The sequence below is a fragment of the Pygocentrus nattereri genome, chromosome 29 (genome assembly GCF_015220715.1).
Source record: "Pygocentrus nattereri isolate fPygNat1 chromosome 29, fPygNat1.pri, whole genome shotgun sequence".
In the NCBI taxonomy this organism is placed as follows: domain Eukaryota; kingdom Metazoa; phylum Chordata; class Actinopteri; order Characiformes; family Serrasalmidae; genus Pygocentrus; species Pygocentrus nattereri.
In genome coordinates this window covers 19094005-19116203 of record NC_051239.1, presented here as the reverse complement: position 1 = coordinate 19116203, position 22199 = coordinate 19094005, and the positions used below count along the sequence as shown (strand labels likewise).

Sequence of the window (22199 nt, the reverse complement as noted above, 5' to 3'; positions counted from 1 at the left end):
ACCACACAAGGTTTAAATGCAATAAATTCAATTTTAAATCAATATCATTGGGAAATCATTAACACTGCTTTGAGCTACTAATTACATAGCTACAAATGTTATTATATAGCAATGTTTACTGCAGGAATCTTCACATTATAAGTACCCTGACTTCCACCACTATGATGATGCTAATTTCCCCTTGCACTTCTATGTACTACTAGTTTGGCCAAGTCTGCTTATGCATGGATATTTGATGCATTTGAAACTTGTAACAGATGTTGAAGTAACACAGTGTTCTTTACTTCCCATTACTATCATTCAGTACATCCTAGTTCTGAATGTTACTGAATTGGTCTATTAGCCTGTTATAAGAATTGCTCTTCAGCCTTGAACTAGTGTGATCAAAGCTTCTGCTTGTGGAGAATCTGGCAAAGTAGGCTTTATAATAATCTGTGCATTCAAACTGCAAACTAATCACTAAGCCAGTTTACATTTTAATCTGTTCATTTTGTGAACCGAGAAATTGATTTGAATTTTTAATTGACTAACTGTACTGCCATAAAATCAGAAATCAGGTTTAGGAAAGCCCCCTCTTCTCTCTACTGTCCCTCATTTACTGCTCAGTACAGCCCAAGCAGTCATCTATAGTAATCACCATTTATCATCGCCCCCTCTTACCTTGCTTTCCACACACACACACACACACACACACACACACACACACACACACATACACACACACACACACACAAACACACACTCTCTCTCTCTCTCTCTCCTTGTTATGATTATGGCTTTAAAAGTAATGTTATAAGAGGCTGTTTAAGACCCAAGCAATCACTTCAAATGACAACGCTGTTTTCAGTACAGATGCCTCCTAACAGCTGCAGATGCATATAGTCTATGCATGCTTGTTTTGCTTTGCTATATCTTTGTTGTTATTCATTGGGAAGATGTATTAATGTTGTTTTTTTTGGTTGTTATCCTAACAGGCTCCAAGAATTTATAATCATTTTGTAGTAATATTGCCTATAGTGATATATCATTTGTGCCCTGCGATGGACTGGTGACCTGTCCAGGGTGTATCCTGCTTTCCGCCCGATGACCGCTGGGATAGGCTCCAGCACCTCCCCCTGACGGATTAGAAAATGGATGGATGGATGGATGGATGATATATCATTTGAACAGACCCGTCACAGGCCATCAGCAGCTGTACATTATTAGCTTTAACTTCAGAACCCCTCTGCCTGTTAGTTTTCAAAAGAACTAGTAATATATCTAATTCTAAATGCACGTCCTGCTATGCAGCTGGACTCACTGAACATCCTGTGATCTAAAACCAAAATGAGGTTCATTTTTTACATCAGTGCATTCACAACATATTTTAGCCTTTTTTCCCCCACCTAACTCAGTAATGTTACTTCTTTCCCTTTTACCAAAGATAAATAAATTACATATTGCAGCTTTATCAAAAGTTATATAATGATGACTTCTATATGATGACACATATTAACCTCAAAAATAGTCAGTCAGGCAAGGCATGTTTAGTTCAAAATCTGGAGCTAAAAGTCTAACGTTGCTATCACATAAGGAAAGCCTAAACCCCACCAGGCTGAAAAAAACCTTTGTAGACCAGATAACAGTGAAATTGTGTATATTTCATTTTTGGACAAAGGCTTTTTAAAGAGTTTTGCCGCAAAACTGACAGTAATTGCTGATTGTTGCTCTGGCTAAATGGAGGGCCAGTTCTCCTGACCCAAATCTTAACTTAACCATAAGAGAAACAGCAGAACTGGCCTTAGATCATCATGAAAGGACAACTTCCAACAACAAAATGTGAAGACAGAACTAGGTCACAACATCACCAGACCAGGAGAACGGGGCTGCACGTACTGCATAGTGACGATAGGCACTGAAGCACCTGCTGAGACATTTTAGCACATTGTGCCGGAGGTGAGATGAGACTGAGTCTACAGTCTTTGAACTGAAAATTACTTTGGGGTATTTTCTACCTTTGACAGATGTTGGGTGGAGAGCACATCAATCTTTGCTGTACGGTACGTCTTGTTCTCTCTCACTATCAGTGATGACTGTCTCACTATTCTGCTATCACTGGGAGAGTCTGTAGTCCACTTGTCATTATTAGGACTCCATGGCCTTTATTCATCAAAGTTGCACCTGGTCAAATCCTGATTGTAAAATTTCACCCAGTTATGTTCTTCATCAGTTTTATCTTTGGTGTATCTATATGATCAAACACATCTGGTAGGAGTGAGGGTAAAAATCTACAACAGTTTTTTTTGCCAAGGAATGAATCAAAGGTATAAAGTCATATTATAACCAAGCCATGAGCCTCAGTACAAACAAAACATTACTGCTCTGTAATCTTGCTGATTTCAATTGGGCTAAGTGTGACTCCTGTCCTGCTAATGTGCCTCTGTCAGAGCAAAGTATTTATGCACCATTTGTCTTATGAAGACTATGCTACCTTTATTTAGCTAAAAGCATATCACCAACTGACCAAGCCATGAGCCTCATTACTGCTAACTGGATCAATTACCTTAATTATCTTATTGGCTCTTTATCAACAGGTGCCAAAAAGGTCTTTTGCAATCATACGTCTCAAAGTGACTGAGATTCTACCTAACATTACAAAAGTTTAGTCAGTAAGGAGCAGTGCACTCACTGCTGGGCCTACGAGTGCAGCCTTTGGCTCACAAGCCACTGCATGCTATGGTTTTATTGGCTTCCTACCAAAACATCTACATAAATGAAGGCATGCTTCATGTAAATGATGTGAAGTACTGGTAAGCTGGTTTATGCTTGATTTCACGCACTGAAACTGATTATTCCTTTGCGCTCACTTCTCATTGTCCAAAATAATCTGGAGAACGGAAGAGAGTCTTTGCTCTAACCCTTCATCAAAGCCAGAGCGACAAACTGAAGTGAGTTCTGAACGCGCTCTGCTTTATATGGTTCAAAAGCAGCCAGTGTGGAGGCCTACCCTTCTTGCCTTCCTTTGTTGCTGCAGTTGAAAGATTAACAGAAAATGGACAGCCATAAAGAGAGCACTCCATAAAATGATAACATTTCTCTAGCAATGAAAAAGTGTGGCAGCATGACTCAACACAAAAGTCTATCCTGCAAAGTTAAGGTCTCAACTGAGTTATTCCTCTAAGACTCTAAGAGTTTTTGTTAACCGCACAGTCAGTTTTGTAGGAGCTGATGCAACTGAATACTCCTGCTGCCCAAATGTGTAACAGATCCAATAGTGCGAAAGATGCAGCTGCATTGTGCAGTAGTCTTCAGCATTGGAGAAGACTTTAAGAAAAAGAGTTGGATAAAAACATAATTGCTCCGTAATCTTGCTGATTTCAATTGGGCTAAGGTGGATATGTCCTGCTAATGTGCCTCTGTCAGAGCAAAGTATTCACGTACCATTTGTCTTATGAAGACTATGCTACCTTTATTTAGCTAAAAGCATATCACCAACTTGACGAGATTCCTACTGACCAAGCCATGAGCCTCATTACTGCTAACTGGATCAATTACCTTAATTATCTCAATGGCTCTTTATCAACAGGTGCCAAAAAGGTCTTTTGGAATCAGACGTCTCAAAGTGACTGAGATTGCGTTGAATATAACGATACACTAAAACAAGTGATCATTGAAACTATTCATTTAACACTTCAATTTTCAATCCATTTGCTGTCTTTATTGCCGTAAGAGTGTGGAGCTTGTTGCAGCCTGTTTTCGGAAACCAGAAGGTCTATCATAATAATTAAGAGGAAAAAGACTTTTATTAATACATTTATTTGTTTGTCGCTACAGGAAAGCTTGCTTTTAACTGATCCAAAAGGCTTTAAATGGCCCATATCCTACATTTTTCTTGTATCTTTTTTGCCCCTTGAGGTTTTATGTACCACAAATGGTCATCATTTTTACATGGTCATTGTCCAACCTCTCTTTATCACTTAGAATTCAACATGCTGTTTTGGTACTATGCCTTCGATACTGATATATGTAAATGAGATCTTTTCTGATTTCCTCACAACTTCAATATGAATGTGAGGAACTGCATGGGTAGGTGGATATGTGTAAATGAGTTGGTTCTTGTAGCTTAGTTTACAGACAGTATATGACTGTATGGGCTTGGAAGTGAATGGTACTTTTTGAAACTGAGGGGAATGCAGTTTTCTTTGAAATAGGTCCTGAGTACCACGAAGCTATCTAGTACTAGAGTGAAATTACAACTATTTTCTAGCGATGCAACCATCCATTGTCACTAGTGGAATGGAAGTGGTGAATTGCTACACACCAGCCATAATCCTGTTTATTCTGCACAAAGATAAATAAATATATAAAACAGTATGGCAGTTGGCGTGCAACACAATTGTTTCTCTTGTTTGGAAGCTGTGGCAAAGCCTCTGAATTTAAGCAGGAGTACTCATTTGGATGATTTTGCCTTTGTTCCTTTCTCGACCTGTGCAAGCTTTACAAGCCAATTTTGTGTTGAATAATTACTAAATAAATTGCATTGTTATCTATGCACTTTGCAATTTAATTATAATTGCACACCATTAACACTTTGTCATGCTACTTAAACCATAATAGGACTCATTATTCATTAATCATAGACCAAGTACTGAAACGAATCTATACCCTCTTTTCTAATCGCCCTAAAGGCAGCAATTCTGGGTAAAGATAGACGTGTTAAGACTAGTAAGGTCTGTATTGTAACTCAAGATGAAAGGAGACTTACACTGTTCATTGATAACCGACAGCAATACAACCAGACACCAAGACAAGCACTAAAGCTCTGAAGAGTGGTGTTATACGTGGTATCTGACCATGGTCTTCAGCCGTGTAATGGAATTGTTTTGCATTGCCGAAATATTCAGTTCACCTATGCATTCACAAAATCAAACAGATAGGTAAAATAAAAGGAAAATGGTGCATGTGGTAAGACAAAAAGTGAGAAGACAGAGTTTCAGCCACAAAGGATGCAGATAATGATAGATTCTTTTTTTGGCACACAGACATGCTGATGGCCCCCAAGCCTAGAGGGTTTAGACAGCCCAGCTGACAGACTAGACAGTGGGCCAGGAGAATGGTGCCATAGACTATTCAATAAAAACTGAAAGCTCTGAGAACAGTTCTAAAACGTCTAACCACACTGGACATCTCAACTGCGTTACCTTGTGAAATGCCTTGAAGCATCGTTAACGAACAAGCAAAGGGGAATTCCACTGATCATTCAAAATTTCTCTACAATTAGAGGGTAAAGATGTAAACAGTCATTCAATTGGTTTGGTGTGAAATTTGGTTTGGTGTGTTTGGTGTTCTGTTCTAGAGAGTCAGAATTGTTCACAGTGGTGCTGATAGGAACCAGACGTCCATCTCTAAATGCTCGCTCACAGAAAGTTATTAGATGAAATGGTTATGATATTTTGAGCTAGATGTCTGAGACACTGCTTTAAGATAGATTTGACAATATGTTGGCCAAAAAACCTTATCTATTGTCTTAATCCCTAACTTTTAAAATCTAATCATGGTGGATGGATACATGTAGGGTGTTGTGAGGCATATTTACCATTATTTTATGATCAGCACCATTCAATATATAAACTCAGAAAGTAAATAAAATGTTTATATGTGTTGTAGTCATGGTCACCCCTGGTTCCTATCACCACCAATGTAAAGAAATCTAACTCTGTAAATTTCTCTAAAATTTCAAATCAAACCACTCCAAATAACTTTGTGTACATCTCAATGACTGAATTATACAGAAAATGGTGGAGTTCCCTTTTAATACCAACAGAACTGTCTATCTGTCAAAGACACCATGGCAGCTAAAAAAACAACATGAAAACTATTGTTGATCTCCGTTCTCTGCGGATAAGATTGGACACCCCTGCACTACAAAGTACTGAACATCTTAGTCAAACAAAGCTGTTAAACATACTAAGAGATCAGTGATCTTTGAAGAGTGCTTATTGCATGCTTCCATTGTCACTGTGAGTGTCTTAATAATTGCGATTTTTACCAATGATGCCCTATGTAGTTCTCGTGGTCACTTTTTTCAGTGACAGCTTGAAGATGCCTATTATAAGACAGAAAAAGGACTCATCTCATGCAGCGTGCAAATAGCCAGTTCTTTGTATCAGTAAAGACAAACAGTACAAACATTATCCCCACCAAGCCAAATGGACTGTGAGGCAAATTATTTATCAATTACAGGTTAAAGTTTTCCTTTGTCAGTGAAACAGCAGACTTGAGACTTAAGACTGTCGTCTCTATGGCAACGTGAGGAGAGAAAGATAGCTTGACACAAGCTGTTGTCAGAGAAGGCAGAGAGGAAGTGCCTTCTTAACTCAGAACAATTGAGTTATAAAGACCTGCTCCTGCAGGCTTATGTGGTCAATACCCTGGCAACACTATATAACTAAAATAATCAGAGGGAAAGTATTTGAGTCTCAGATAAGTTGGAGAACACTTTGAAATCAAGGTGAGACAGGCTATGTAGCAAGGCCGAACGTCTAACAAAACACTGGGGAAAGCCACTCAGTATGTTTTCTAAAGTGATTTAGTGATCCAAAGTCGAAATAAGCTAAATAGTGATATATCCATCGATGGTGGTACAGAAAATGATTTGACCTGCTTTGTTATTTGTGTTTAGTGTGTCTGAGCACTACAAGAGAATTGACTGGTATTGATTTGAAAACACTTGTGGACTCAGTCAGAAGCCAGAGTTATTGACCTCTTTTCTGTCTTTCACTGGTTCTTGCTATGACTGGGCAAATTTGGTAACACATTACCTCCACATAACACTGAGAGAACCATGTCTATATATATATATATATATATATATATATATATAGGAGATTTTGTCTGTTAATTTAATATATAAATATTAAATGACAGATGCCATAATGCTTAAAGTCATGACAGCTTATGTCACTTGCACATATTTGTATTGAATCATTGGTGTACATCAAACACTATGATACATGTCAGTTACCAGTACAATGTTATGTAGAAGGCTTCAAGTAAAGTGTTACCGAATTTGCCAAGTCACAGCAAGAGGTCAGTAACTCTGGCGAAGTGTTTCCAGATCAATATCAGTCCTGTAGAACTGTCATATTTATGGTACAGTTATGTCAATACTATGTTGCAGAGCGTTACCATAAATTCAAAGACATTGTTATAGGACATGTCTGAGGTGGCTCTGTAAGCAAGAATATCAAGGACAGTTCATGGAATGACTCTCATTCTGTGGTGCCAAAAAGGAGCTAAGCCATAGAAGAACCACATGTGTTTCCCTAAAGAACCATTCAGTCTCTTAAAAAAAAAACCCTCTGACATCACTCTGTTGAAAGTTATCGCTCGATCTGTATTCTGGCAACCTTATTCTTAAGAGTTGTGGTTGCTTACCTGGTTCTCATCATCCAGCACTCTCATTTGCTCCTTCAGTATGGACGTCTTTGACACCTCCTCTTTCCTCATCCCTCGTTCCTTCTTTAGCTCAGGACTCCAGAAGCTCTTGATGCTGTTGACTGAAGAAACCAGCTTGCTGTCCTTCACGTCAAGCTCCCTCCTCAACATGTCATTCTCCCTCTGCAGCTCCCTCAACTGCTCCATCAGGGGGCCCCCGTCTCCTCTGGCCACACCCCGCACGGCCTGTCTCAGCAGTGGAGAAGAAGGCCCCTGGTGCTGCAGCGAGTGGAGATGCATGGCTCCGTGATCTCCATAGCCCATCGAGTCTGAGTGAAGATGCCCTACGGAGGAGCTGATGTTGGGGCTGCTGCCCATCGCGGTGGCCCTTCCCCCATAAGATGTCCGGCTGGTGGCACGCCCCAAGGTCATGGTTCCTTTTGGGTAGGCAGAGGAGGCCAGTGCCTCGTGATCACTCAAGTAAAATGGACCAGATGCTGCATAGGCAGCATTCAGGGACTGGATATTCTCCATGGAAAGAGTTTTTCCACCACTACCAGACTTGCTGCCCCTGCTGCTGGCACTGACACGCCGGTGGCCCATTCTAGGGGACCGAGGGAGGTGTGGGGATTGGGATGGGCTTGCCTCAGCATGCCCAACAGACCTTGCGCTGCCATACATTATGCTATTATAATTTAGTTATTAATCTATGTCTACTGTCCTACTTCAAATTACCCAGTATGTGCAACAAAGATATGTAGTTATGAGAATGAGGTAAGTAAGTCTGGACCTACCAAAGGTTCCTTAGAGTGTGACAGGTTAATAAGTAGAGAATGTGGTTATGAGAAAGTCCCGTTTTGTTCACTTCACATTTTCCTCTTTAACCTTTCATTTTTATGACTTGGTACAATGTTGTGACAAGGAACACTGTACTTTTCTATTATTGAAGACTAGGTCTTTTACCGAGTTACTCTTTCAGAAGTATAACTGGCCTCGCAGAATTAGAGTTATTCTTTCAAAAACATAACGGCCAGTTTGAAAGCTTGCAGGTCTGTTTAACTGTCAAGTTCATGCAGCATATTTCAACAGTGCTGAATGTCTCAGGTCTCATCTTTTCCACAGTGGCTTACTGTCAAGCTACAACTTGGTGCCACACATGAAAAGATGTGCATCATCTCGTCTCAATCTTTTGTGCTGGAATGCCAAGTGACAGCCTGGGGTGAAACTATTTGGAGTGTCATAGCAGCGTACAAGTCTTTCTCACCAAGAGGCTGCTAATGGCTTTGGAACTCGCAGACTCTCTTCAGGCCATCTTTAATATAATCTGGAGGAGAGAGAGAGAGAGAGAGAGAGAGAGAGAGAGAGAGAGAAAGGGGGAGTGAGAAAGAGGCAATGATGTCTACAGTGATATCATGCCTCTGCATACACTGTCTCCCCTCATTTAGATAAACAACAACTAAGTCTTGACAAAAGCACTTTAAATGGCCAACTCATACTGACGTTCCATATGCTTTCTCTCCAGGCCTGGCCACACGCCAGCACTTACTAAGAGGGAGTGACTTCAAACTATGGAACTGTTACATCTGATCAATTACCTTACTGATCCACAGAGCTCAGGGTCTGATCTGGAGAGAGAGAGAGAGAGAGAGAGAGAGAGAGAGAGAGAGAGAGAGAGAGAGAGAGAAAGAAGTAGCTTTAAAAAAGTAAAAGAAAAGTACAGAGGAGTCTAAAATAAAACAGCCAAAGCCAGAGGCAGGAAGAAACTGCAAATCAATGAATCCAGTTCAATTAGACTTTTATGCACTTTTGAAAACCCAGGCTTTCAGAAAAATGTCTGTAAGAAACTACAACCACACTTATGACTCATTCTAATGCTTTCATAAAGCATTATAAACACACCTAGAAATGTTTTGAACCTTAATGTGTATTGCTATTAATTGCTTTAGAAGTTGTGCTCGTTAAAATGTACACCGTCAGTGCCAAAGAAACTCCCGGCACGCTTAGTGCATTATGTCTAATAGAGCTGTCTATTCATAAAGGCATGCTAGACCAAGCCATGACTTCTAAAACATTAGCGCTCTATTCATCTCCCACTCTTCAGCCCTCATTAGAAACCAGGAATGCAAGTTCTTATAGCGTCGTTATACGTCATATATCTAACAATAATACATATTAGCATTTGGTAACACATTGATGTGTTAACACATCCTCTACAGAGAACACATGTTCATGCACTATGTCTGTTTTATTTGCTCTATTTAACATATTGTGGGGGAAAATAAGACAGAGGTTTGGACCTTTTACGTATTTTCAATAATGGTTCAATATTATAAACTCAGCAAAAAAATGTGTTTTGTTCTAAAAGGTGCAGGACAATGTAATCTTTGGGTTTACTCCCTGTAGAGGGCACGTCATCTTATTTTGGAAGCATGTGACTGTATACTCATAACGTCACCTATATGAGCTGTCACTTTAATATCACATGTCACAAAACATTAAACATGGCTATGAGCTATTATTCCATTTCAGCTTACAGAATTAAAGACATCGGTGTCTGTATGACTAGGCAGGTTGGTTAGTCATAGTGCTGTCTCTATGCAAGGTTCATAACACAGTATAACGTGTTATGAACACTGCTATTAAAGCGTTAACACTTTATAAGACATAACCACGACTTTAGTATTTCGTTCACATTGGTGTCTCTTAAAACAGAAGTGAAATCATAGGAACTAATAGTGATTCTCTGTGAGATAACGTGATATGACAGCCAGCCCAGAGATGGACAGGGCAACAGATGGGTATAGGCTTGAAATCCCTCCTCTTAGTTAAAGTGATTGGGTGGTGATGTCATCTAAGTAAGCCTCGGTCGAGGGAGAGGATAAAGCGACTGTCAATCACTGCAGATGTCAATCCCTTTAAAAGAAAAAAAAATGGTCCCAAATCTGTCACCATCGGGACCCCAACGAGGCACCAAAGCTCTAGGTGCCCCAAAGGGGGCTTTGCCAGGCGTGCAGGGCGAACATCATTAAAGTGTACTGTCATGCTGGCAGTGGATTAAGCCCCAAAGGTTTTATAATTCTTCTAGTGTCAAACTAGGCTAACGCTCGTGTGGGCTAAGGGCTAAATGGGTAACATTCGCTTCAGGATGTGGGTCGCAGCAATTTCGCCAGCGCGCAGCCCTCCAGCTACATGTGCCACCGATGCACTGATGACCACTGTCCGTCTCTGCCTCTCTGAAAAGGACTTCGCTCAGTTCCTCTGCTCCAATCCACTTTGTTCACATGCCTTCACGCTGGTGACAGACCTTCTGCCTGACGTGTGACTCTGAGGCAGTTAATAGGAATGTTGTAGCGTTACTTTGAGGTAGTTAATGAAGCCAGAGGGGTCACTTTGCTGAGAGGGTCAGCCTGTAAAGTCATCACTTTCAGAAACGACGTCCGAAGGAGCAACGTAACAAACCCAGTACCCCCACCCTGCTACGGTGCAACAGATCCAGCCGTATACGCACTTCGTGTTCCCCCCCCTGTGCGGACCACCGACCCTCATATAGGCGGATTATTCCCCATATGCGCTGCTGCAGCCCCTCATAAACTACATCCGAGCAGCGAGCGGCGGCTTGACGGCGACTTACCAGTCCAGACGAGATGAACAGGGTCCACTCGCCGGCTTGTCATTACACAGTCCCGTCGTCTCCCGTTTCCTGGGGACGCTGCTGTGGGACGCTGGCGAGCCTGTTAAAGGGCCAGTGGGGGGAAAGACGGGCGGTCTGCGAGGAGGGCGTTTATCCCCATCACAGAAAGGCGGAGTTAGCGCTCCTTTTCAGGCTGCTGTCGTGGGAGGCGAGGCAACTGACTCCGATTCTTTTTTAAAGCTGTAAACAAGAGGCATTACTTCATAGTTAGACTGCACGAAAGAGCGTTCTCCCAGAGTTCTTTAGTAAAGACAATGGTTCTACTTAGAGTTATACATAGAACCAGTGTGTGTTTAAATGGTCCTTTGATTGCGTGGTGCAGTGAAGAATGTCTGTGGTTCTATATAGAGCTGGTTCTGCATAGCATCAAAAAGGGCTGCACTATTTTTACAATGTCAAGCTTGTAACTATAAAATAACCTTTTTGTAATTAGACATATGCTTATTTAAGACCATACATCTTATATATATATATATATATATATATATATATATATATATGTGTGTGTGTGTGTGTGTGTGTGTGTGTGTGTGTGTGTATGTACACTGCTCAAAAAAATAAAGGGAACACTTAAACAACACAATATAACTCCAAGTAAATCAAACTTCTGTGAAATCAAACTGTCCACTTAGGAAGCAACACTGACTGACAATCAGTTTCACAGCTGTTGTGCAAATGGAACAGACAACAGGTGGAAATTACTGGCAGTTAGCAAGACACATTCAGTAAAGGAGTGGTTCTGCAGGTGGGGACCACAGACCACTTCTCAGTACCTTTCTGCTTTCTGGCTGATGTTTTGGTCACTTTTGACTGTTGGTGGTCTTTCACACTCGTGGTAGCAGGAGACGGACTCTACAACCCACACAAGTGGCTCAGGTAGTGCAGCTCATCCAGGATGGCACATCAAGGCGAGCTGTGGCAAGAAGGTTTGCTGTGTCTGTCAACGTAGTGTCCAGAGGCTGGAGGCACTACCAGGAGACAGGCCAGTACACCAGGAGACGTGGAGGAGGCTGCAGGAGGGCAACAACCCAGCAGCAGGACCGCTACCTCCGCCTTTGTGCAAGGAGGAACAGGAGGAGCACTGCCAGAGCCCTGCAAAATGACCTCCAGCAGGCCACAAATGTGCATGTGTCTGCACAAACGGTTAGAAACCGACTCCATGAGGATGGTTTGAGGGCCCCACGTCCACAGATGGGGTTGTGCTCACGGCCCAACACCGTGCAGGATGCTTGGATTTTGCCAGAGAACACCAGGACTGGCAAATTCGCCACTGGCGCCCTGTGATCTTCACAGATCAAAGCAGGTTCACACTGAGCACATGTGACAGACGTGACAGAGTCTGGAGATGCCGTGGAGAGCGATCTGCTGTCTGCAACATCCTTCAGCATGACCGGTTTGGCAGTGGGTCAGTAATGGTGTGGGGTGGCATTTCTTTAGAGGGCCGCACCGCCCTCCATGTGCTCGCCAGAGGTAGCCTGACTGCCATTAGGTACCGAGATGAGATCTTCAGACCCCTTGTGAGACCATATGCTGGTGTGGTTGGCCCTGGGTTCCTCCTAATGCAGGACAATGCTAGACCTCATGTGGCTGTAGTGTGTCAGCAGTTCCTGCAAGATGAAGGCATTGAAGCTATGGACTGGCCCACCCGTTCCCCAGACCTGAATCTGATTGAGCACATCTGGGACATCATGTCTCGCTCCATCCACCAACGCCACGTTGCACCACAGACTGTCCAGGAGTTGGCGGATGCTTTAGTCCAGGTCTGGGAGGAGATCCCTCAGTAGACCATCCGCCACCTCATCAGGAGCTGCCCAGGCGTTGTAGGGAGGTCATACAGGCACGTGGAGGCCACACACAATACTGAGCCTCATTTTGACCTGTTTTAAGGACATCACATCAAAGTTGGATCAGCCTGTCGTGTGTTTTTCCACTTTAATTTTGTGTGTGACTCCAAATCCAGGCCTCCATTGGTTAATAAATCTGATTTCCATTGATGATGTTTGTGATTTTGTTGTCAGCACATTCAACTTTGTACAGAACAAAGAATTCAATGATAATATTTCATTCATTCAGATCTAGGATGTGTTATTTGAGTGCTCCCTTTATTGGTTTTAGCAGTGTGTGTATATATATATATATATAATATATAAACCCTTTTCAAAAAGGTTCCATCCCAGATAGCAAGGGCAGTTCCCCCAACTTTGACAAATGTTAATGTTCCTGTGAGGTTAGATGTCCACTAAGCCAATGTTTTAACTGCAGTGATGTCAGGACCAGAGATTAGATGTTTTTAGAGATCGTGCCCAGAAAAAAAAAACCCTGCTGAGAACATTAACAGAACATGCGCGTAATATTCACAGAATGGTTTTAGGACATAAAAGTATAGCTGGGAACCATATAGAACACATTCTGCAACAATCTGAAGGACCATTTCAACATACTTGAAGTGGTTCTAGATAGAACTCATGATTCTGCATAGAACTCTGAAGAGACATCTTTTTTAACTGTGTAGCTGGATGAACTGTTTGGGTTACTATAAGAACAACAACCGCAATTATGTGGTTACTGCCCTGTAACTGCATCGATTTATACCCATGGAAGTCGTCACATAAAGTTGACCCAAATGATTTTTCCTCGCCCTGTATTTGTGTGTCTTGTATATGAGATCCTGTGGTTTGGCTCCTTCTTGCTGCTTTCTTTTAGCCGGAAACGATGGACAGAGGACTCACTAGAACAGTGGTAAGCTGTTATGTTGTGAAACCTTTGAGGAAGATGCTTTTTGTTTCTCACACCTGGAATGAGCTGTGCGGGAATGTTTTGCATCGTTATTGTGCTTTATTGTGTGTGTGGTACCGTGCTGCTGCATAGGTTATTCATATTTTATGTATGTTTATGAGTCTTGGTCAGTGCATTCGCATTTTGTACCCACCCAGGGACTGCAGTTTAAAAGTATCCAAAGATGGCTAAATTGGCACATTAACAGAAATATTAATTATGTGCCTTGTCCTTGTAAAAGCTGAAAAAGTGTAACCCTTTTGAAATTCATGGCACGTTACATCATGAAACTGGTGGTCACTAATGATAACCATTAAGCCATTTTCAGCAGAGAGCACACCCATACCACATTATGCGGCTATGACAGCTGTTATCCTTTACCATTTCGAGTAAATTGATTATTTTTACATTTTAAATGTTGCTCCTTATGTTATTACTGATCTACAAATCTCAATACAAATAGTGGACGGTCCATCGATTTCAGTCATCTTAACATAAAATATCAGCATCTAAACAGAGACAGATATAGTTGCAAATCTGTTTCAGTGTATAGGGACTTTGTTTCTTAGCATTAAACAGAATGTAATGTCTTTTCAGTTTGTTCTCTGTTTCAGCACTGGACAGCTCCTCCTTAGGTTTATGCATGCTAGATTAAATGGGCTGCTCTATAGCAGTGGGCTCTCAGCCTCTCAGTGGACCTGGAGAACCACCACCGTACACATTTTAAGAGTTCCCAACACACCTGATGCAACATGACCTGAATGCACAGGGGGCTATGCCTCAGCAGCATCTTCTCCACCTTGTAGAAAATGAATAAAAAATAATATGCGATACATGGCAAAAGACTCTATTGGGACCACTTTAATTGGGACTAGTAAATTGGGAGTAAATTGGGACTGAGGTGATTTGGAGTGATGTGTTACCTATCTTCATTGAGTACATGGTGATAAACATACACAGCTTTCTCATTTGTATATGCACTGTCCAACTCGGATGTATCATTTACCCTACATGTCTATAGGTTTTTATGCAAACTCCTATTAATTCAATGGAATTTAGAAGAAATGCTGGGCGAGCAGCTGTCTGCACGCCCTTGGACATATATCGTACTTAATGAGCAACCAATCACCTGACAAACTGCAGTAGTGCCCTATATGCATCGTATATCCAACGGTGTGCAGACAATTTCTATATTAATACCCTTGAATTGAGAAAGAATGTTGGATGAGCTGCTGTACAAACCATTCAACACATGTAGTCACGGAGTACAGCATAACCACACAATAAGAGGTTTTGTACTGGCAGTACCTCATTTTTTCACAACTTAGTTCAACTGCAGGCCTACGGAAATGAAACTGCTAATCAATTACAGAGAAGTGACTGAATTTTCTATGAAGAATATCATTATTTTAACATCTCTGTGTAGTTGAAGATGAACTGTTCTTGCTCACACAGTATGATTGAGTCCAGCATTGGCATTTTCAGTCACCTAAACAGTTACTCTTCTTTTCATACATACCACATTAACGCACTAACATCCCAGTAACTGAATGTGCACTTTCACCCACAATTCCCAGCCCTGGTTGCTGATGTCTTTCTCACACTCTTTAAAAAGATTAGAATAGAATCCTATTTAGAATCATGCATTCTATAGAGAACCATCCGTCCATCCATCCATCCATTTTCCAAGCCACTTCTCCGTCAGGGTCGCGGGGGAGTGCTGGAGCCTATCCCAGCAGTCATCGGGCAGAAGGCAGGATCTACAGAGAACCGCTGTATGCTTAATCAGATGGAGAATGCGTTGTATATGGTTCTACATAGCATTAAAAAGGGGCTTCTACTGTTATGATGTCAAGCTTGTAACAACAAAAGAACCCGTTTTGGTGCTATATAGAACCATTTCACCATGCAAAGATTAACGCATGCAATGGTTCTAAATAGACTGACTGCCTTTACTAAACAATCCTTGAAGAACATTTTTAAGATTAGATCTAAATGCAGATGTTACATCAGTCACTGTTTCTGCTGAAACACTAGTCCGTTCAGAAGTCTTTATGACTGAAGTTCCTGCTATCCATGCCTCTTTCAAAGTCACTTGGATCTTTTCCATTGACTGCCTTAATCTGAAATCAAAGCCAACTTGGCCTGCTCAGCATTTTTTACTCACGCTCTAGAACATGGTAGGATTCTTACAGTACACCTGTTTGGCACCTTCTCCACTCATTTATTCATGTTCTGCCTTTCATTTGAACTGTATATCTGACAAGAAGAGTTCGCTGTTTGTTTTTGTGTTCAATTTATCAGAAACCATGCTAGGCTATTGTGGTTTCATATTAGGCTACAGCCAGCATCCTTCCCAGAACAGACCCCTGCAACCTACTATGCATTTCCCTCATTTACTGAGACAGCAGGCTATATATTAAGACTCAACGGAGCATAAAAAAGACTCTACAAAAAATATCGATTCCATTCTCTGCACTAGCCAAATTGTCAATTACATTAATGCAAAACTCAGTGACAACAAATAGATCTAATGAGCATGTGGGTTACTTGCCAAGGCAGTGATTCAGCTGTCACTGCACAGCTATATTTCTCAAGGCAGAGAGTCGGTTAATTATCACACATTGCTCTGAAACTCTTACAAAGAGGAACCATAAGAGTTCGTAGGAAACAAGAAAGATAGAATGTTCTGTTTCAGTGAACAAGCCACTAAAAGGGAAAGCCCCAGCAAAGTATGTTTGTTTACCTACAGTTTGAAAAAAGCAAATCAAGGTCTGACTTCATGGTTACTTTATGGATCATGTTGATTAAAACAGCAGTGATTTCCTTTTGTTGAGAGTTGCCATACGTTCAAATTCACGAAGAGGGCTTCAAAATAAGAGACAAAAAAGCATCAACAAGTGCTGTCAGTATGAAATAAGCCTGTTACAGACAACTGCAGTACAAACAAAAGGAGAGACACAGTCCCCAAGTGAAAATAATGCAAACCAAAACACATGCAAAAACCTACAGTCATAGGCAAAAGTTTGAACAGCCCCAGCCAAATGACATATTATGTTAATTTTAAGTGAAAATAAGTGTTCGGATCCTCTACATACAATTCAATATGACGTTTTTCTACAACTTGTACTGCATGATCTATATTTATTTGAGTTTAACTTGTTGGAAAACATACAACATAAAAGATAAAAAGCGCCATAGGTTTTGCACAGGCCACATGTTTATGCTTTTTTTTTTTTTATCATGTTTAATTCAGCAAACTAACAGTAACACGTGCAGAGGTGTGTTCTCTGCTGAGCAGTGGTTCCCAGCTCTGGTCCTAGAGCAGGCAGTCCTGCACATTTTAGTGTTTTCCCTGCTCTTAACACACCTGATTTCACTCATCAGCTAATTACCAAGCCCATTTTGAGCTGATGTGAGTGTATTAGTGCAGGAAAACACACAAATGTGTAGGTCAGAGGATGTGTGTGTAGTTTCACTCAAAACATCAACAAAACATAATATGATTATGGATGCTCAGACTTTTGTATATGACTGTATAAACTTTGTTAATACCGGAAAGAAGTTAACATTTTTATTTCAGTCCTATTCCACCCATTTCTTTGTTTTCATTACAGTGACCTTGTAATATATAAACATACACATTTCTATTGTGTTCTAGCCAGACATTTTTACATCAAATGTAATTGCTTTCATCACATAATTTCCTGTAACAAAGTTAGCAGTTCTGAATTGCTTAATATACTTGACATGAAAAATATATGTCAGTTCCCTGACTTAGAGAAGCTCATGAGACAGGAAGCTCTCTGTGACTTTCTTATCATAGGACCTTACGTTGTCAGAGGCTAGAGCAATACGGAGGTCATTCCAGAAGAGGGGCTGGGCCCGAGGGTTCTTGGGCCAGGACAGAACAGACTTCTTGCAGAGTCTCTTTCTCATCTGCAGGTACTTCAGCTTAGGAAAAAGAGGATCCAGAAGAACCAGCACCGCCACATCCATTTTTTCATCCAGCAGCCTCTGCTGGACCAGGAGGAAAGCCTGTCTTATGATCCCATTCACCGAAGTACAGCCACCATGGTTCGTCAGCACAAAAACTGTTTTCCTGCTGTTGTACACGGAACTGTGTAGATTCTCTATGCATGACAACCCTGGCAACCAGTCTCGTTCCTCCAGACAAAGCTGAAACTGCCATCTCCCCTTTCTCTCCAAGTGAATCACCATTTCATTGTAAATCCAGTCCCTGACTGCCTTGTTCCTTGTGTCAAAAACAACAAATGCATCATGTTCATTGTCTGCCATGTTGTCTCCTTGAACTGGAGAGTAACCTTTGTGTCCTGCCCACAGTATTTGGAAACAATACCACACATCCCAGCCAAAAAGATGCTTCAAAAGGGGGATTGCAGTGGCTGCAATAGTAAGTAGAAAGGTGCAGAGGAAAGCGACACTGCCAAAAATCTCCTGGCAAGAGCGGGGGTCCATGGAAAGGATGTTTACTCCTGTCTGTGACTCAGGGTAACCACAGCGAACATCCGTGGTGAGGTGTGGGATAAACAAAGGACTTGCTCGCAGAAACTCAGCAAACCAAGAAGTTGCACAGCTGCAAGTAAAAGGGTTGGCATGTAAAGTCAACTTGCAGTTCTTTGTTCTATAAGAGGTTGTGCAAATGAGACTTGTAAATGAAGGAGGGAGAACGTGCTTCTCTAGGATCTTCAACTGGTTGTGATTGAGTCTGAGGTCTTTAAGGGCTGTTGCCTGGCTGAAGAAAGACTCTGGAATTGCACTTAGCCGATTATGACTCAAGTCCAAACTTGACAGTTTACGTCCAAAGGGGATAACACTGTCCGGTAGGTCAGAGAGATAGTTTCCACTGAGGTTAAGGTAGCAGAGCTGAGTGAGAACTGAGATGTTGCCCCAGGGGAAGTAATTCAAGAGATTGGAGTCCACCCTGAGCACACAGATACTTGGAGGAAGGTTTACCATTGCTTCAGGGGAGAATGATCTGAGTTGGTTGTCAGAGATGTCCAGGTGTGTAAGTTTTGTCAATCCCTGAAAGAAGCGAATGTACTGATCTCCCCTGGTGTCCCACATGATGTCCAAGCGATTGCCAGAGAAGCAGAGATACTGTAGAGATGTACTAGTAAGAATATTTGAGATCCGAAGGCCAATGTTATTGTTTGCTAAACTGAGAGCAACTAGTGATTCCAGGTTCTTTATGAATGTGAAGCGATGACCTATTCCCTTCATGAGAAAGTGGAATTCATTGTTGCTGAGATCAAGAACCTTAAGTGTGCTTCTGAGCTCCTGGAAAGCTTCATTAAAGTAAAGGTCAATACGGTTGTGTGCCATGTTTAGATAAACTAGTTTGGTAAGCGGGTGGAACTGCTGGCCACTTAAAGTCTGACTCATGTAGTTGTAGGACAGGTCTAAGCACTCAGCTTTCTCCATTCCTATGAAAGTACTTGCATTTAGCCATGGAATGTTGTTTTGAGATAAGTCAAAAAAGAGCTTCCTGTAACAGAGGCACCATTGAAAATACCTTATTGAATAATCTACTGGACAGTCTACCTTAGAGCACTGCACAGAGTTCATTCCTAACTCTGACCCAATGTAGGGGGTTTCTTGAACCTGCAGGTTGCTGTCTCTCTGATATCTACTCAGGGTCAGGAGCTTGGACTGTATGTCAGTAGTACTGGCTTTGTAGCATGGGTTGAAGGCCAACATGTTCTGGGAAAGCACAACCATTCTTACGGCTGTCAACTGGCTGAATGCAGTGACATTGCAGGAACTGATGAAGTTCATGCGCAGGTCAAGGTACTGCAGCTTTGGTAGTTTGACCAGAGGCTCAATACTATAGTTGGACAGGTGGTGGAAGAAAAAGCCACTTAAATATAGCTTCCTCAGTGCTTTCATCTGACTAATGTAGGGTGACAAAATCAGTTCTGGAAAGGTTTTCAGAGGCTCATAGTTGTAGAGAAGGTTTAGTGACTCAACACTCCGTAGTTCTTCATAAAACATGCCAGAACGGATACTGAAGGCTAGGAAATTGTCCGAGAGGTCAAGTGTTTTAAGTTTTTTCAGTCGAGCAAAGAGGTTTTTAGGAAGGGATCGGAGTGAGTTTCCCCGTAGGCTCAGGCTGACGAGAGAGTCTCTCTGATCATAAAAGGCATCAGAGTGTAAACCTAAAGATGCATTATCTGGGCAAGGGAAACAGGGTTGAGCTGCATGGTCACACCTTTGGCAGTTCCACTCCAAGTTAAGGAAGCGGAGTTTTGTAAGGTTTGCAAATGACTTTTCTGTGATTGTGGTAATCTTATTTTCCTTCAAGTCAAGACTTTCCAGTGACAGTGGCAGCTGCGTGGGAACAGATGTCATATTACTAAAGCCAAGAGTGAGGTTCTGTAGCTCAGGTAAATCCAGAAACACCTTTGGGTCAATGAAAAATGATTCATTACAGGGGTTGGCGAAGTAACAATTCTTAGCCAGCAGTAGTTGCTTGAGAAAAGGTGTTCTTAGTGGTTGTTCAATACGGAAAATGTTGTTAAATTCCAATCCTAGGACCTCAAGGTGTTGTGGTAGCAGTGGAATGGTCTTGAGGCTGTTTCCTGTTAAATGAAGGGAGGTCAGGTTCTTGAGATTAACAAAAGCATCTTGGTCAATAGTAACTTTGCATGAAGGTAATCTCAATGCCTTGAGGCGACCTGGCAGACAGTTCCACATTAAACTGAGATGCTGGAGGTTGGGAATGTCCAAGAAATCATCTCTTTTTACTTGCTGTATAAGGTTTTCATTGAGGTTCAAGGAGATAACAAAAGGAGACTTAAATTTAGGAATGCTTGTGAGGGATCTGTGCTTGCAGTCAAGATATATGTCTCCATTGCTTACAGTGTTATTATCACAAGGGTAGAACATGGGATTTATTGTTTTGACCACAATGAGGTGATTCAATACAAACAGCATGCATAATCCTGGTCCAAACATGACCTACAGGTACAGAGAGACATGTATTAGCCTTACCATCCACAAGAAGGTCTAACACATTGTAAATGTAACGATACCATATGTTTGCATAATTGCTTAATTAGCTCAGTGGTGAGTATATAATTTATATGTAGTATATATAATAAGTGGCCATTGTACTATCTATGTATCTTAGAGTTTCAAACAAACAACTAACTCAAAGATAAATTCATTATGCCATTCTAATTTACAACTTATCACTGAATGTGACGTTTTAATGATGACTATACAACCCAATTCCTAAAAAGTTAGAACAGTAAGTACCATCAGAACACAAAGATCATAAGGTGTAAAACAAGTGTTTATCTTTTTCAATTTAACACGAGTCAAACATTTTATTACATCACTGCTTTATTAGCATTTCACTTACTGCACAAACTTTATTGGAATTGGGTTTGTACTTATTTTGGTATAAAAAGCACAGAATATTAGATTATAAAATGCTTCAGATAATATTAGATCAAATGACCAGATGTTAAACTTCAATTCTCAGGGATAGTTCACCAGTAAATAGTACGGTGTTGATAAGCTTATCATATTTGGTAAACTGTACTGAAATTCATTTTTGGACTAGACCCAGTCTAAGCCATATTTCAAGGTATCATTTTGAAACAAAAAAGGGAGTCGGGAAATACAGCATTTGGAAATAAGGTACTTCCTGTGCAAACTTTTTTTTCAACAAAAGGCCATCAGCTATTAAATAAAATATTACTACTGTTAATTGTCTTAATTAAGTTAGAACTTCAGAATAATTCCTTTCATTATTCAACAATTTGTTAATTTGTGAAAACCTGAACTGGTGTATGCTGAGTTTAAGCCAACGGTACTTAATAAAATAAAAAATAAAAAGTACATAAAGTAATGAACTTTTCCACTGCTCACTTTTCAAAATTACTCCTAGAAATATTGCTCCCAGTAAGTAAAACAAATTAAATACATTTGCACTCTGGAATATAATATAATCTGTAACTGGCTAAATTATTTAATACCACAAACACATAAGCACAGATAATCACTTACCAACAAGCATCTACAACTCCAATCCTGCAAACTTGAATAAAAACAGCGGTTTCAAAGGTTTGGAGAGGAAAAATGTGAATTTCACTGAAAGGCAAGTAGCTTCACATCAGTATCCACCCATTTACAGAAGTGAAAATGTACAACTTCACACGCAGGACTCAAATCGCAGGTGTTCAGTGGTCGGCCAACGTGATAGATCCCCTAACAGGAAATAGGAAGTGATTTTAATCACAAGATGTTTCACAGTTTATTTCCCTCTAAACAAAACCTAAAACTTGAA

General features: G+C 41.0%; 2 protein-coding genes across 7 annotated transcripts in view; both read right to left on the bottom strand.

Annotated features, from left to right (window-relative positions):
- Window positions 1–11254, bottom strand: part of LOC108443672 (ERC protein 2) — a 308529-nt gene extending 297275 nt beyond the window's left edge. For 3 of the 6 annotated variants that reach the window (XR_005129963.1, XR_005129967.1, XM_037536284.1), the window contains exons 1-3: window positions 11048–11254; window positions 9012–9041; window positions 7417–8740 (exon numbers count right to left, since the gene is read on the bottom strand). Coding sequence is in view for 1 of the 6 variants with exons in the window: in XM_037536284.1 (XP_037392181.1) it covers window positions 7417–8097 (681 nt within the window). In the remaining 5 variants the exon portion in view is untranslated. The remainder of the gene's footprint in view (window positions 1–7416; window positions 8741–9011; window positions 9042–11047) is intronic. The other 3 variants (XR_005129964.1, XR_005129966.1, XR_005129965.1) reach the window with 3 other exon arrangements.
- A 5403-nt stretch (window positions 11255–16657) lies between these two features.
- On the bottom strand, window positions 16658–22112 carry tlr9 (toll-like receptor 9). Its single transcript, XM_017724463.2, has 2 exons — window positions 21920–22112; window positions 16658–20863 (listed from the first exon to the last, which is right to left on the bottom strand). The coding sequence occupies exon 2, from the start codon at window positions 20858–20860 to the stop codon at window positions 17660–17662; it is 3201 nt and encodes a 1066-aa protein (XP_017579952.1). The 5' UTR covers window positions 20861–20863; window positions 21920–22112; the 3' UTR covers window positions 16658–17659.
- Between the last annotated feature and the right edge of the window lie 87 nt (window positions 22113–22199).

Bases quoted from the DNA above. Each gene is read 5' to 3' on its own strand.
- tlr9 (XM_017724463.2), bottom strand. From the start codon at position 20,860: ATGTTTGGACCAGGATTATGCATGCTGTTTGTATTGAATCACCTCATT.